We start from the raw sequence: 16,092 nt of genomic DNA on the forward strand, positions 1-16,092 counted from the left end.
AAATGTTTTTATACCACTTAAAAACTGACATTAGGGGGTTGTTTTTCACACACACACCCTTTAAAAACCTGAATGCCCAGACTCATCCCATTATTTTGCTTTTTCTTAAAAATTTCTTCAGAAGTTGTTTTTTGCACATTCTTTAAAGCCTTGATGTGTACAGGATAGGAAATGGCTCTGTCCATAAAACCTTACAAGCATGAGAACCTGAGATTAACTCCAGAACCTACTAAAAATGCTAGTGTGGTGTTCTCTGCTTATTAATAGGAGATTTAGGGGGAATTGGGGACAAGAGGATCCCTGGGGCTTTCTGGTTGGCCATTCTAGTGTAACTGGTGAGCTCTAGTAATCATTTTGCAGTAAAATAAGAATAGTTGTACATTGTGTCAGTTATCTTCAATTAATGTATTTTATTTATTTAAGAAATGTTTGCATGTCTCCACTGAGTAAGACACTCTAATAAAATACCCAGCCCTGGCAACTTGTTATTGCTTCTAATGATTTTTTTAAATAGGTCTTATATGTAGCTCAGGATAGCATTGAGTACCAACTATGTCCGAGTGCTGGGATTGTAAGTGTGCACCATCAGTCCTCGGTCAGAGCTGGTTACCAGCCATATGTATGTGTTTGCCACCATTTGACATGAGTTGTAGGTCTTGTTAACTCTTTGGAAGGTTTATAGTTTTTGTGTTTCCTAATGAAGAACCTGCATAGGACAAAACTGAACACATTGCCACTGTTACTTTTTAAATTTATTTATTTTATGTGTGTTTGTGCCTGGGTTTATGCAGAAGCCTGCAGGGTTTCAGAAAAGGGTATTGGATCCCCTAGAACTGGAGTTATAAGTGGTTGTGAGCTGCCATGTGGGTACTGGAAATTGAATGCAGGCCCTCTCTGAGCAGTCAGTACTTTTAACTGCTGAGCCATCTCTAGCCCAGCTACTATTATTTTTAATACGTAAAGCTTAAAATTGTAGCTATATAAGCAAATGCTTTGTCTGAAAAAAAAAAAGCAATTTTTTTTTTGTTTTTTGTTTTTTTTTTTAAGAAAAAGCAGAGAGATCTTGCCAAGATGAAGAAATGCCTGAGACCGGAAGAGCTGACCAACCAGATGAACCAGATAGAAATAAGCGTGCAGCACGAGCAGCTGGAAGAGCGCTTTCAGGAGTTGGTAGAGGACTACCGGCGTGTCATTGAGCGACTTGCTCAAGAGTGAAGCTCCTGCTCCCCAGAACACCTGCAGATTCCTGTGCATTGTGCTGTGAAACCTCTGATGACCCTAAAGTTATCTATTGTCCTCCTTAGTGAAATATTCCCTTTGAGAGATTGTATATTTTAAAATACTGTCTAGAGTTTATGAACATATATTGCATTAATAAAAGATGGCTGGTGAAACACCAGTGTTCTCTTCTTTAATAGTATAGTAAGTGATTGGTTGTGGTAATACACCACATACCTTAATATGAGTTTTGATGTAGTGCTTTATGGCTGTAAGATAAATATTTTCAGTTTTACTATAATCTTACATTTTAATTGTGTTTGGTGGTGGACACTTGTAATCCAGCATTTAAGGCAGAAGCAGGAGGATTTCCTTGAGTTCAAGGGCAGCCTAGGTTTCTATATGAGACCCTGTCTCGAACAAAACCTAAAAATAAGCTGGAGAGAAGGCTCAAAGATTTAAGAGTGCTCACTGTGCAGCCATGACTGGAACTTGGATGCCAGCACCCAGGTAAGAAACTGGTTCTCCAGCACAGTCCTGTAAGCCCAGCTCTGGGAGAGCAGAAACAGGAGGGTTGCTGGAGGTTGCTGGCTTCCAGCCTAGCCAATAAAGAATAAGCCCTGCGTCAAAGAATAGTTTGAACATTCCAAAAGGCACCTGGCACCTTCCTTTGGCCTCTGTGCACACACCAACAAATAAATATCTAAAGTCAAAAACGCCATACATTTTTAAGGTTTTGTTTTTTCCCTGTAATTAAAGCACATTTCTTTGGATGTATCTTAGCAGTCTTGATTTTTCTGTCTGACAGTTTTCAAAGTCAGCTTACAAAGTAATGGGTTTCTTTATAGCATTTTTATGCATGTGTTTGTTGGTCCTTTCCCTACTGCTGGTTCCCCATATGATTTCCTACATTGGAAATTAGGTGGCTATGCTTTAAATGTAAACTCCTGCCTGTTTATTTTGAGCAAGGAAAACCAGAAACTAGGTGTACCCTAAAACCTGTGTTTCACATCAGATATTAACCCAAAAATAGACATTGGCATAAAACATAAGTAACGTTAAGATATAACAAACATCATAAAAATACAGTCTGAACCCAGAATGGTACATGCCTATCATTCTAACACTCAGGAGGCAGAGCTAGAAAGTTCATCAGTTGAGGCCAGCCTGGGCTCTAGCAAAAGCGTATCACAATGTATAAAACACCACATGTAATAGAAGTAATGAAGCTATCTTTCAATAGTCATTTCTAATGGAGCAAAATGAACTGCTTTATACAGAACCATGATAAGGGAAAGTGATTTTTTGAGACAGGGTTTCTTTGTGGCTTTGGAGCTTGTCTTGGAACTAGCTCTTGTATACCAGGCTGGCCTTGAATTCACAGAGATCTGCCTGCCTCTGCCTCCCAAGTGCTGGGATTAAAGGCGTGCGCCACCACCACCCGGCTGGGAAAGTGATGTTTAGAGCGTGCATCAGTAAACGTGTTAACATCAAAAACAAACAGGTGTAAGGCCCTGGAGAGATGGCTCAGCAGTGGTGAACACGTACAGTTTACAGACCCCAGTTTAATTCCCAGCACCTATATGGCAGCTCATAACTGTAACTCCAGTTCCAGGCGATCTGATGCCTTCTTCTGGCCTCTGTGTGCACCAAGTAGGCATGTAGTTCACGGACATGCGTGCAGGCAAACCACTCAAAAAAAATCAAGACATTTTTTAAAAAATTGACTTATGCTATATTATTGATAGCATGTAGTACAAAATGAAATATCCTAAATTTTATGGGAAAAAATACAAATAATGTGGGCCCAAGGGAATTTAACACTAGCCTGCTATGATTTGTTTAGTAAAAAGTTGAATGGCCAGTAGACAGGAGAGAATAGGTGGGCCTTTCGGGGAAGGGAGAGAGGAAGAGCAGGAATCGAGGTGGGTTTTTCACCACCAGACTAGGAGCAAGTTGGACATGCCATGTGGCAGAATGTAGATTAATGGAAGCAGGCTAATTCGAGTTACAAAAGCTAGTTGGGAAAAAGCCTAAGCTTTTCATATTAAATCTTTTCATATTAAATCTCCATGTCATTATTTGCAGGCTGGTAGTCCAAGAAAGTCCGATGAAAAAGCTTAGTGCACTAGGCACATCAACCACACTGCATGTTAGAAAGACAGAGGACAAAAATCTTCCAAGCTAAGTTACACCTAAATTACCTGTCAAGTCTGAGAGTCTCCCAAAAAAGGTCCATAGAAATCTGAGACTAGAAAACTTACTTCATGATGATGTTATTCAGAGATTTATTGGAGCGACATGAAGGTAAAAATCAAAGAGCTGGAGTAGGATCTAGCACAGAGGCAGATTATTTACCTAGTGAGATTATTTACCAGGGTCTAGCTTCAACCCCCAGTGCCAAAAGTAGCTTTAAAACTGAAGTTTAAAGAACAAAAAGCAAAATTAATCTGATTCCAATAAAAGAAACCTCTTGGTGGCAAGTGGATAGCATGTCTGAGAATAAAACGTCCAAACTGGGATAGGAAATTAGAACTCGGTGGAAGAGTACCAGAAAGCCAAAGTGCAAATGCCATAAACTAGCTGCATGGTTTGGGGCAGTAACTGATAAGGAATGATTCTAAGTGGTTGAGGCGAGTCAGACTGGGGAAGCACAGGACAGGAAACCACTGCTTTTCATCGTAAGCATTGGAAGATGAAAAGTCCATTTAAAATATAAGTACATACTATATCCGAGTTCCTTTGATAGTAATAAAACTTTTTCTTTCTTTGGTTTTGAGACAGGTCTCACCAGGTACCCCTGGCTGGCTGTCTTTGAACTTGTTAAATAGATTAAACTTCCCGGAACGCACAGAGTTAAGCCTGCCTCTGCTTCTTAGTACTTATTAAAGGTGTATACCACCACATACCTTCCTTTATGTTTAGCATTTGGAGGCAGACCAGAGAATGTCTGAATCCACAGGTAGCTTGGTCTACACAGCAGTTAGTTCTAGGCAAGGCAGGAATACATAGTTTAAAAAAAAAAAAAAGACAGTAATACAGAAACAATACTAATGATGATGATTTTCTTTGATTCTCAAATGAATCAAAGTTTATCATGTACTTTTATTGTGGGATCCCCCTCTGTATGCTGTGAATACCATCGGTTAATAAAGAAACTGTCTTGAATCCGTGATAGGGTAGAATAGAGCTAGGCAGGGAAAACGAGGTGGAGTCAGAAACAGTGGAGCCGCCAACAGACAGGCTGGTAGGCCACAAGCCTCATGGTAAAATATAAAATACTGGAAATTCAGGCAGTGGTGGCCCATGCCTTTAATCCCAGCACTCAGGTGGCAGAGGCAGGCAGATCTCTGTGAGTGCGAGGCGAGCCTGGTCTACAAGAGCTAGTTTCAGGACAAGCTCCAAAGCTACAGAGAAACCCTGTCTTGAGAAACCTTTAAAAAAAAAATACTGGAAATGGGTTAATACTACATGTAAGAGCTAGCTAGCAATACACTTAAGTGATTGGCCAAGCAGTGATTTAAATAATATAGTTTCTGTGTAATTATTTCGGGAGTCTGGGCGGCCAGGAAAACAAACAAGTGACTTCCTACGACATACTTTGTTGGTAAACATTTTAATGGGAAAATTTTTCTACTTAAGAGGTGGATTAGTGGGTAATGCTCCTTGGCACAAAGTAAGATAACCTGAACTCAGTATCAGGGACCCCACACAATAAAAAGGAGAGAACTGACCACACACACACAATGTTGGAGAGATAGCTCAGTAGTTAAGAGCACTGGCTGCTTTTCTGGAGGACCCAAAGTTCAATTCCAACAGTCACAAGGTGCTCATAACCATCTGTAATGCTAGCTCCAGAGATCTGATGCCCTCTTCCGGCCTCCTCAGGCACCAGAACACACATGGTACACAGACAGGCAAGCAAAACACCCATACACCTAAAAATGGAAAAATAAGCAAAAATGAAATTGAAAAGTTAGAAGAAACACTGTTTCATCCTTGACACTTTGGTACTATGAACAGAGGACATTAGCAGTGCAGCTAAATCTGTAAAAATTAACAATCTGATGGCTTGTCATGAACACTGGCAAAATGGACAGCAACAGGAATGAAACTGAATCATGTCTGACAGATTACTGTATGACTACAGGAGTGCCTTATAGATACTGCTACACTATTTTTCAAAATTCAGTTTTGTTTATTGACACAGCATTTACTATAGCCAAGACACAGAACCAGCCTGGATGCCCCTTTTTAGACAAATAATGACACATAGGTACACATGATGGAGTTTTATTCAGCCATAAAGAAAAATAAAATTGGTTCATTTGCAAAAAAATGGATAGAACTTAAGAGTATCATGTTAGGTGAAATAAGTTATGTTCAGAACTGAGTGCAGCGACACACAGCATAAACCCCAGCACCCAGGACGCAGAGATAGGTGGATATCTGTGAGTTCGAGGCCAGCCTGGTCTACAGAGTGAGTTCCAGTACAGTCAGGGCTACACAAAGAAAAACTCTGTCATGAAGAACAAACAAAAACCATAAAAACAAATATTGCAATGTTTTCTCCCATATTCAGAATCTAGATTTTATACATACTTATATAAATCAATATATTTACATGTGATAGGAACAGTCTTAAGGAACAAGAAAGGTTAACAAGTGGGAAAAAGACAAATACATATTCTTTCTCATATGTGAAACCTAGGTTTAACAGTACACACATATTACAGCCTAGCCTACAGAGCACGTTCCAGGGCAACCAGGCTACACAGAGAAAACCAAACAAAAAAAAGGATTAATACTTTTAAAAGGAAAACACCTCCCAGTTATCTCACAACGTACACAGCTTGGAAACGGGCTTCCCCTTTTTCTCCGGCCATCTTCCTGGCCCTTGTGGTCTCGTTGGAATGAGGTGGGGCTAGGGCTGCAGTCAGTGACCTTTGCAGCGATCTCCAGTTCTTTTGTTTTTTGACACAGGGTTTCTTTATGTAGTTTTGGCTGTCCAGGAACTAGCTCAGCAGACCAGGCTGGCCTTGAACTGAGAGATCCGCCTGCCTTTGCGGGGGTTCAAGCTGTGTGCCACCACCATCCAACCCCACCCCATCTCCAGTTCTTCATCTGCATTCTGCTGTCCATCTTATGAAAGGCCAGTTGGAAATACGCTCTGGTCACCTAGCCGGTCCTTTAAATGTGCAATTAACACTGGGGCAGGTGACTGTGCTGAAGTCTTCAGCTGCTCCGTTTGTCTGTGAGCCTCTGAATCGGCCTTTGTGAAGGCTGGGGTGCCCAGCGAGGCTTGTTTTCGGTCTGCTCCTGAGGCAGCTGCCACTTGTCTTTCTTTATTCTTTATCAAGCGAAAGCAAATGCTGAGTGCTTGTGCATCAGATGCGGAGAAGGAACTCCAGGCAGGGTACTTCCTCGGCTGAAGCTGCTGGGCGCGCCGAGGCGCTTGCAGGGTATGCCTTCTACTTTGCAGCCACAGTCTTGGTCTTGAATATAGAATTGGCCAAGGGAGGGAGCAGGTCCTAAAGCCGGGGGATGGGGGGGTTGGAGGGTTTTAAGGCACAACACCACTTAGATTTGCAGCCAATGTGTATGAGTGGCTGGAGTGGGTGGGGGGAGGGGTGGTGGTGGGGTAGCTTAGTTTTCTATTATCAAATCCTTATTTTGAAATTTGCATGGTGCAGCTCCCAGGCCCTTTCCTTTTCTGAGGCAGGGTCTGTTGTATAGCCAGCCCAGGCTGGCCTTGAACTGCTAATCCTCCTGCCTCAGCAGATCAAGTGCTGCTTACTGAAGTTTTTGATTAACCGATCAACGACTACAGTGTTTTGTGCTTTTAAGAAGGAAATATTGAAAACCACACACAGCCGGGGTGGGGGTGGGGGAGTGCACACACATTTTATCCCAGCACTGCCGAGCAGAGGCAGATGGAGCTCTGTGAGTTTGAGGCCAGTCTGGTCTACAGAGCTGGTTACAGGACAGCCAGGGGTATACAAAGAAACCTTGTCTTGAAAAAAAAAAAAAAAAAAAAGGAAGGAAGGAAGGAAAGAAGGAGGAAGAAAAGCAAATCGCACACACAAATATTCAACCTTTCATATTAATGGCCAAATGAATTGCCTCACACTGTCCTATGGGATCATATGTTTCAAATCAGGCACACTAAAATTTAACAACAAACACAACCATACATAAACAAGAGAATAAGCCATGATAGAAAAATGCACATGCAATATGCATAGAAAACAGTCTTAATGGATAAACAACAATTATTAACTGTCATTGCCTGGCAAACAAGTTGGGAGTGTTTTTATTATTATTACTATTGTACATTCCTGTAATTTTGCAATGTTTTTAAGAGCAGGTATTATTATACATGTGAACAGAGAAGAAAAACACAAATGACCTTTTGCAAACTTCCAACAAGGTGATCAAGAGAACACATGTGCTCTATTCTTTTGCACAGATGGCTTAGGGACACTAAAGGAAGCATGCCTGTCCTCCTTCCTGCCCTTCTTCCCCCTTTATCTCTGCAGGCGGTGAAGGAGATCCAGCAGGTACAATTTTCTGCAACCTGTGCCTTTAAAATTCCAAATTTTTCTCAGCTCTTGTCTGCCAGGGATGGCTAGAATTTGCAACATCCTTACATTTGACACTGCTCAAGGGAGCTTATAACTTAGTCTTTGTGATGGAGGTCTAGGGACCACGTGAGTCTCAGTTTTCCAGTGATGTCAGGAAGGAAAACATTATACCTCTTTGGGGCCTAGGGTGGGCACTTGTGTGTTTAGTGATCAATAACTCAATTTTCCTGGAAGTCACCCCCCACTATAAATGGAAATTTTCTTTCTCCAAAAATATATAAGCAAGTGATATATATATATATATATATATATATATATATCCCCCAGGAGTTATCAGTTGGGGAATATAGCAAATTCTAATGATTCATACTTTCATTTAGAGCTCCTTGGATAAATGCATAGTTTTTTGCCTGTTTGTTTGAGGCAGGAGCTCAGATAGCCCATGTTGCTAGAGATTTGTTTGTGTTGTTCTGAGACAGCCACTGGAGTGGACCATAGGGTTTGCTGGCTGATTCAAAGGAAGATAGAGGGACATAGAGGAATAAGGAGGTGAGTCTTTTTGATCTGGAAAGGTGGAGAAGAGGTTCAGGTGCACATTTCTTCATCGCTCCATGGATCTATTAGATTTATTCACTAATATTTGACTCCCAAGCTTTAATTTTAATAAAACAATAAAAGAAGCCACAATATCTGTTGTCCAATTTGTGGTAAGATCACTTGGGGGTTTTTTAAGCTGCCACTTCCCCACTGCTGTGGGTCACCAGCTTTTCCCACCAGGGATTTTTTTCTGCTGTGATCTCCCCGCAACAGCCGCATCCAGAACCCCAAACATGCAGTTGCCTGCAGGCTCTGCTGCTGTGGGACAATGGTCTTTTATACTTTCACTTGTATTATTTTAATAAAATGCTGATTGGCTAGTAGCCAGGCAGGAAGTATAGTATAGGCAAGACGACCAGACAGGAAGTAGAGGCTGGGCAATGAGAACAGGAGAATTCTGGGAAGAGGAAAGATCAGTCTGCAGTTGTCACCAAGCAGCAGAGGAAGCAAGATGTGAATCCTTTGCTGACAAAGATCCCAAGCCATGTGGCTAACACAGACAAGAATAATGGGTTAATGTAAGATGTAAGAATTAGTTAATAAGAAGCCTGAGCTAATAGGCCAACCAGTTTATAATTAATATAGGCCTCTTGTGTGTTTCTTTGGGACTGAACGACTATGGGACTGGGCAGGACAGAAATCTCGGTCAACAAAATGGTGCCAACATGGACAACTATATCCTCATAAAACCTGAGAGAGCTTGGGAAGTAATTCTAGACACAAAAGAACAGAGTTACACACAGCTTATTGGTAGCAGCATTTTCTCAGGTGGGCTTTCTTTGCTAGAGACAAGCATGTCTCATTTAAGAGAGGCTTCCTGATTCAGCTTTAGCTGCAAAAACCTTGCAGCTCTTTTAAGAGGCTCCACCACCAAACACTTAAATGGTATTGATGAACAGCCAACTGCATGCTCTGCGTGCTTTTCAGTGATGGCAGGGACCTTGAAACTCCACAGAGTTGTGGCTTAATGGTACACACCCAGATTACCAAGAGTTGGGGTGGGTGGTTTTTGGTCATTTGGTAGATCATTTAGGGGGTTTGGTTACATGTTGTAATTGGTTATGATCAGGGAGAAAACTAAGAAAAGAAGATTAGATTCACAGATCTTGTTTTGGAAAGAAAAAGGGAAATGACAGAAGGATAGATTATTGAATCTACTTTCAAACTAAAAGAGCAACTACTAGTATCAAATAGTTTAAACTGTGATGGATTTTTGTAAATTAATACAAATTTAAGGTTATTTTTGTTATACTGTATATACATTTCTACTCTTATTTAAGATATTTTGTATACTGATAGAAACTTAAGGTTATTTTTGTTATACTGTATGTGTGTTTCTACTCTTGTTTAAGGTATTGTATCTTTGCAGCTCATTTAAAAATGTAATATAAGTTTTAGTACTCAAAAGCTTTTTAGGGTAATAAAGAAAGACAGGTTAATAATTAATTATCTATAATAATCAAATTTATAGTCATGTTAGGTATGTTTTCAAGGTCAAATAAATACATTTTAAATAGATGGTCTTCAAATACTTCAGAAACCTACAAAATATGGCATTTAAAATGTTTTAATAACATAAGTCTTTCATGACAAAGAGACTTGTCTGCTCCTGAGAGCACCAATTTACTTTAAAAAAAAAAAAAGGATGATGGGCACTGAAGAACCTTCAAATAGAGTTTGCTTTTAATGTGTCAAATCTAGCCATTGGGCAAGAAACTGCCTTTGCCTTGACTGGTGACAGTATGCTGTCCAAACTGGACGAACAGGACAGCAAAGGTGACTGCCAAACTTTGCCAAGCCAAGGTTGGATGGTCCTTCAAAGTTTCTGCTTCACAAAAAACTCTTTCTGATATTCTAGGCCTGTAGACCAATGATAGATGCCCCAATGTTACAAAGGAACCTTGAAGGGGCTGTCCAGACAGCCAGATGTCTGACATCCCTATAGTTTTAGAAGTTGTTTTCTCTTCACTTCCTGTTTACTCAGGTTTCTGATGGGTTGAAGACTAGATAGTTACAGTTATAGTTTTCCTTAGTTATAACAGAAAGTAAATTAGGTATAAAACTTTGGACTCTCCAAGACAGGATAATGGTATATTTTCTTGGAATTTGCCAAATACAAATGGACTGAGCATTATAAATGCAATTCTTACTTGATAATTGTTTTTATTTTATATAGTTTCCTTTTATTGTAATGTCAATACCTTTCCTTTTTAGCTAAACAATAACTGATCATTGTTCTTATTGTATAAAATTTTATTATGTTAAAGTTAAAACCTTCCCTTTTTATTTAGACAAAAAGTGGCTATAATAGAGAAACACTGACTCAAAAAACCAAAATAAATAAATAAAAGGAAAAGGGAAAAGAAAAAAAGAATGCTCAAGAGAAGACAGCAAGGTATCTGCTGGTCCCTTGTCTATAAATGTCTAGATTCTGAAACACTGGGTTGCTTGAATAGAATAGGTGCCTGGGGCTTCATCTGCATAGGAATTCTAGGACTGAAACAATGTCAGGAAAGAAGAGGAGGGCGGTTGTGTCACTAAAACTCCTTCCCTCTCTTGCCTGGCACTCAGTTTTGGTCCTGCAGGACACACAGCAATAACAAAGAGAAACCCACTTCACAACAGCCTCCTGCCCACACACGTGGCATTGCTTTCCTTATGCAACGTGGAGAATTTATCTATTTTCTCTAAAAGTACTTCTAGATGATTCAGTAACATATACATGATTACCTCAAATAGCTGGTAGGGGACACATCACATTCTGCCCTCAGGCTTGTTAAAAGAGTACCCCAGAGACCACCTGCCCAAACATATAATTGTTCAATGGGGAACAAGGGGTCCAGTCAGCACTGAGACGGGTCTCTGCAGTGCACAAAGGGTATGTTTATGCACAGTCCTGGCTCATGGAAAGAAACGCTCATTTGGCTTAAAACGCATAAATAAATAAAGCATTTCTTCGTCCTAAAACTGGGCAAATTAAAGGATAGGATTGGAAATGTTCTTCTCAAGCCACAGAGTAAAAGGGTAAGAAATTATCCTGAAATCAAATCAGGAGGCTAAGTTTCCAGGGGGAAATGCAGAGGGCAAAACTGAGAAGCAGGCTCAGGAAGAGAGAAGGAAAGCGGCTACATCTAGACAAGCCCCAGGAAGCTGTGGGGGTCCCTAGCCACCAGTTCCCCCCAGTGGACCAGGGAACCAACCTTGTTCGCACTGCATCAGGTCCAGTTAGCTTGACAATGTGTCCGTATGTGACAAATGCTCCCATAAACCTTGTCCCAGTTCTCTTTCTATCCCTGCGATAAGCATCAGGACCAAAAGCAACTTGGGTTGGAAAGGGTGTATTTCGGCATACAGCTGTAGTCCATCATGAGGGGAAGTCAGGGAAGGAACTCAGGGGCAAATATCCGGAGGCAGGAATTGAAGCAGGGGTCACGGAGAAATGCTGCCTACTGGTTTGCTCAGTCTGCTTCTTTTTTTTTTTTTTAATTTATTTATTATGTATACAATACTCTTTCTGCGTGTATGCCTGCAGTCCAGAAGAGGACACCAGACCTCATTACAGATGGTTGTGAGCCACCATGTGGTTGCTGGGAATTGAACTCAGAACCTTTGGAAGAGCAGGCAATGCTCTTAACCGCTGAGCCATCTCTCCAGCCCCCTCAGTCTGCTTCTTTAGAGCACCCAGGACCACCAGCCCACGGTGTAGCAACCTCCCACCATGAGATGGACCGTCCCACAGCAACCACTAATCAAGAAAACGTCCCCACAGACTTGCTGACAGATAATTTGAGGTGGCATTTTCTCAACAGAGATGCCTCTTCCTAGGCAACTCCAGCGTGAGTCTAGTTAACAAAAAACCAAATAGGACAAATACCTTTGCCCCTGTGGTGGTCTGAATGAGAAATGTCCCCCACTGGCTTCAGTATTTGAACACCTGGTTCCTGGTTGGTGGCGCTGTTGGGGAGGTTTAGGTGATGCAGCTTTGCTGGAGGAAGTACAGGGGCTCAGAGATTGTAAAGCCTCTCCCACTTCCAGTCCACTTTCTCCACTCCGGTCATCTTCCTGCCCTAGACACCAGGCCTGCTTGCTTGCTTTCTGCCACATTTCCCCACCATGAGGGACTCTAATCTCCCTGGAACTATGAACCCAAATACACTCTTCTTGTAAGTTGCCTTGGTTGTGAGGTTTCTATAAGAGCAACAGAAACATTACTAATACAGGCCCTTTTTACAGTCTAGGTTTGAAAAAAAATAGCTTCATTATGGGTGATCCTAGAAAAATATGTAAATCTCTAAACTGCAGCCTTCAGAGGTTTACTCACAACCCCTACTGCATTTAAAACAATATTAAGGAAACCAGAATAGTTAAAAATTATCACAAATTACACACAACTTTAGAAAACCTTGTGTGGGATACATTTTTTATTTGTTATTTATTTATTTATTGCTGATTTTTCTTTTTTATTTAAAATTGTTTTCATACAATATATTTTACACATGTTCTCTTCTTTTCCCAATTAAAAATATGGAATACTTCATGAATTTGCATCATGTGCACAGGGGCCATGCTAATCTTTATATCATTCTAATTTTGGTATTTATGAGGCCAAAGGAAGCATGCATCAACCTTTAATATTAAGTAAAGGAAAAGGGTGGAATGCTTAGCTTTTCAAAAGCACGCACAGAGGAATTTCTGATTTATTTTTTAAATAAGTAATCACTGACAAGTCCATGTGTTTTGTTCTGTTTTGGACAGGGCCTCACTTTGTAGCCCTGGTTAACCTATAACTAGCTATTGTAGATCATGTGGCCTTAAGCTCAGAGATCTGCCTGCAGCTGCCTTCCAAGTACTGGGAATAAAGGTGTGTGCCACGATGCCCAGCCAGTCTTTTGTGTGTGTGGTGCATACATGCATTCATGCACACGCATGTGTGTGTACATGCCAGAGATTATCATATGTCCTTTTATGTCACTTTCCAGTATCTCTTATCCAACCTGGAGCCCATCACTTTGCTAGACTGGGTGAAAACTGCAATAAGTTCACCCAGACAAATTCCCTTATATTTCATCTCTAGATAGCCATTGCTCCAACCTACTTTCTTTTTGAGACAAGATTTCATGCATCTGGCCTTGAACTTGCCAAGTAGCTAAGGGTGATCTTGAACTTTAAAGGTTACTCTGACAATTTCAACCATTCATCCACACACTGTATCCTGATCATATGTACCCCAACTCCTTGACCAAGGGACTTCTGACCTTCCTGTCTCTACCTCCTGAGTGTTGGGACTGAGCCATGTACCACTATGGCCTTTTTGTGTGGTGTACTGGGGGACTGAATTCAGGACTAGACGAGCACCATGTGGGCTGAGCTAACCTCTAACCCCTCCATACGGAACTTGTCGTGGACTTCCTCCATCGGATTATACCACAGATCACGCATTTGTTTTCCAAAACTAAACTACACTGCAAGAACGCATCTTCTGTTTCAGATGTTCAGAACTGGGCTTCACGCCTTCTGATGCTTTACTGGGGATCCTAAGTTTCTTCGGCACACTTCCTAGGTCGGTGCTCAACTGTCAGGCTCCTTTGCTCCCCTTTGGGGTTTCAGTTATACAGAGGACCGATATTCAGAAATCCTCCCCGCAAAAGTGATCAGAGTTTGTAAGTAAAGGAGTCTGAAGGAAAGCTACAAGTTTATCTATTTCCCTCGGAGTGCTGGAGGGTGTGATGTGTGCTATGGGGGGAGAAGAGGAACCAGCAGTCTTACTCAGTTGTGAACTCTGTAAATACCGTAGCAAATGGCATGGCTGACAGACAGACGCTGGTGCAATAGCGCCGTGAATGTTATAGGAACAACCAATCACTTTCTCATTGGATTCAAGGCCCACTCCACAGAACTCCTGTATGGTACTGTTAACTAGGCCAAGCGTCCACAGCTGTGCAGGTCATAGACTCTAGGGGAGTGTTCTCTTACTCCAAGGCTCAGGGAATCGTTTCATAAGAAGGGAGTTATGGAAAGATTCTGAGAGCCAGAGGTAGTGGGTTAACTGCTATGAAACGGCGTTTTCTTGACTCAACAGGGCCAATGCACACATGAATTCATAGCAGCTATGACTACATGCGCAAGACCTAGCTAGCCAAGATCTCAACAGGGACCAGGAGGAGGTCCTGAAGCCCCACCCCAGCTCAGGGTTAGCAATTGATGGCTACTGGGGAAGGGAGGGTCAGTTTTCTTCAGGATTTCTGGCCCTGATCAGATATCTGTGCTCCAACTGATGGCCCTACATACACGTGCATGCTAGCAGGATTATGTGGACTCAAACTCATGTGTTAAAAAAAAAAAAACACATGAACCTGGGAGGGGGAAGTGGTGGGAGAGATGGGGTGGAGTAGGAGGACAGGGATGGGCTCATGGGAGGGCACAGGAGTGGACTGAACAAAACATATTATGTGCAATCTCAAAAAGAACGAGCTTGGATTAAGTGTTCTTGGATTTGAGCTTCAGGAGGAGTAGAGAGGGTAAAATTTATGAGCATGTGACTTCACTTAAAGGTAAGGCTGAGGTCTGGACTGACGGACTGTGGCGTGCTGAGGTGAGGAAGGCCTTGTGCTTTTCCCTTTAACTCATCTCTGAATGGTCTAACTTTTCACTGAGTCTGTGTGAATCCTTTTCTGTTTTTGTTTGTTTGTTGTTTTGTCTTGGGGCAGGGTCAAGACAGGCTGCCTTTGAACTCTCAGAGATCCTCTGGACTCTGCCTCCAGAGTTCTGGGATTAAAGGTATGCTCCACCATGCTCCCCTCAGCATGGCGTCTTTAAAATCAATTAGAAGACGCCCACACCTTCACAGAGAATCCTTACTGATCTTGACTGCATTCAAAGTCCAGCAACTGCTACACCCACAGTTTGGGCTGCTTCACTATACACACCTGGGGATATCATGTTCTCTGCTGCACACCGGAGGCTAACAAGATGGGTACCACATAGTCCATGACCGGTTGATCCGCGCCAGAACAAGGGCAGATGGTTAAAAAAAGGGCAACAGTACCATCGAGGATACACCAGCTGCCTCGCTTGACTCATACTTGGCTTTCCATGGGGTTCATCTGTGGGCTATGCATACTGACAGGGTCATCTTTTAAATGCCTAAAGGTACAACACCAGTTAATACTGCCAAGCAGGAAGTGTAACTGGGGAAAGTGAAAACCCCTGAAGATACCCACTGGAGCACACAGGTGTCCTAGCTATTCTATCCTGGAGTCTCTGCTGAGTAATTTGGGTTCTAACACAGCAAAGGGCAGCTGAGCAGTTTGAACCACATTCTACCTTTCAACTAACTGCCAGGAAATAAGTTGTAACAGAGTGGAAGACAATGCAAAGTGCTATGTTGGACACTAAATTGTGTTCTATTTCCCGACCAACTTCATTGTTACCATGCACCGAAACGTTGATGCTGTAAATACTGGAAGCCACACTTACCTGACAGTTTTCTTCCATCCCAGAAGGGCGCCATGGCGCCCACCAAGAGCTGCGGCCGGAGCCAGCCTCTCGTGCCGGGAGCGTGCTGGCCGCAGGCGGAGCTGCTGACGGGGCCACCAGAGCCACTAGCGAGCCCGGGTTCCCGCAGTCCGCCTCACGCGCACGCGCACTCCCCTTCGGCTGTGTCGGCGCCTGTGGTCTTTGGTAGAGCGGCAAC

The 16,092-nt window shown here is 42.2% G+C and overlaps 1 protein-coding gene and 1 pseudogene across 2 annotated transcripts in view; one reads left to right on the forward strand and one right to left on the reverse strand.

Annotated features, from left to right (window-relative positions):
• Window positions 1-1,409, forward strand: part of Hat1 (histone acetyltransferase 1) — a 41,241-nt gene extending 39,832 nt beyond the window's left edge. For both annotated transcript variants that reach the window (XM_041631676.1, XM_041631677.1), the window contains exon 11: window positions 1,048-1,409. In XM_041631676.1, the coding sequence (XP_041487610.1) occupies window positions 1,048-1,215 (168 nt within the window). In that variant the 3' untranslated portion in view covers window positions 1,216-1,409. The remainder of the gene's footprint in view (window positions 1-1,047) is intronic.
• An 11,508-nt stretch (window positions 1,410-12,917) lies between these two features.
• Window positions 12,918-13,017, reverse strand: LOC121433316 (annotated as a pseudogene).
• Between the last annotated feature and the right edge of the window lie 3,075 nt (window positions 13,018-16,092).

The sequence above is a fragment of the Microtus oregoni genome, unplaced genomic scaffold, assembly GCF_018167655.1.
Source record: "Microtus oregoni isolate MIOR12 unplaced genomic scaffold, Mior012 000037F_ref0000500, whole genome shotgun sequence".
Taxonomy (NCBI): Eukaryota; Metazoa; Chordata; class Mammalia; order Rodentia; family Cricetidae; genus Microtus; species Microtus oregoni.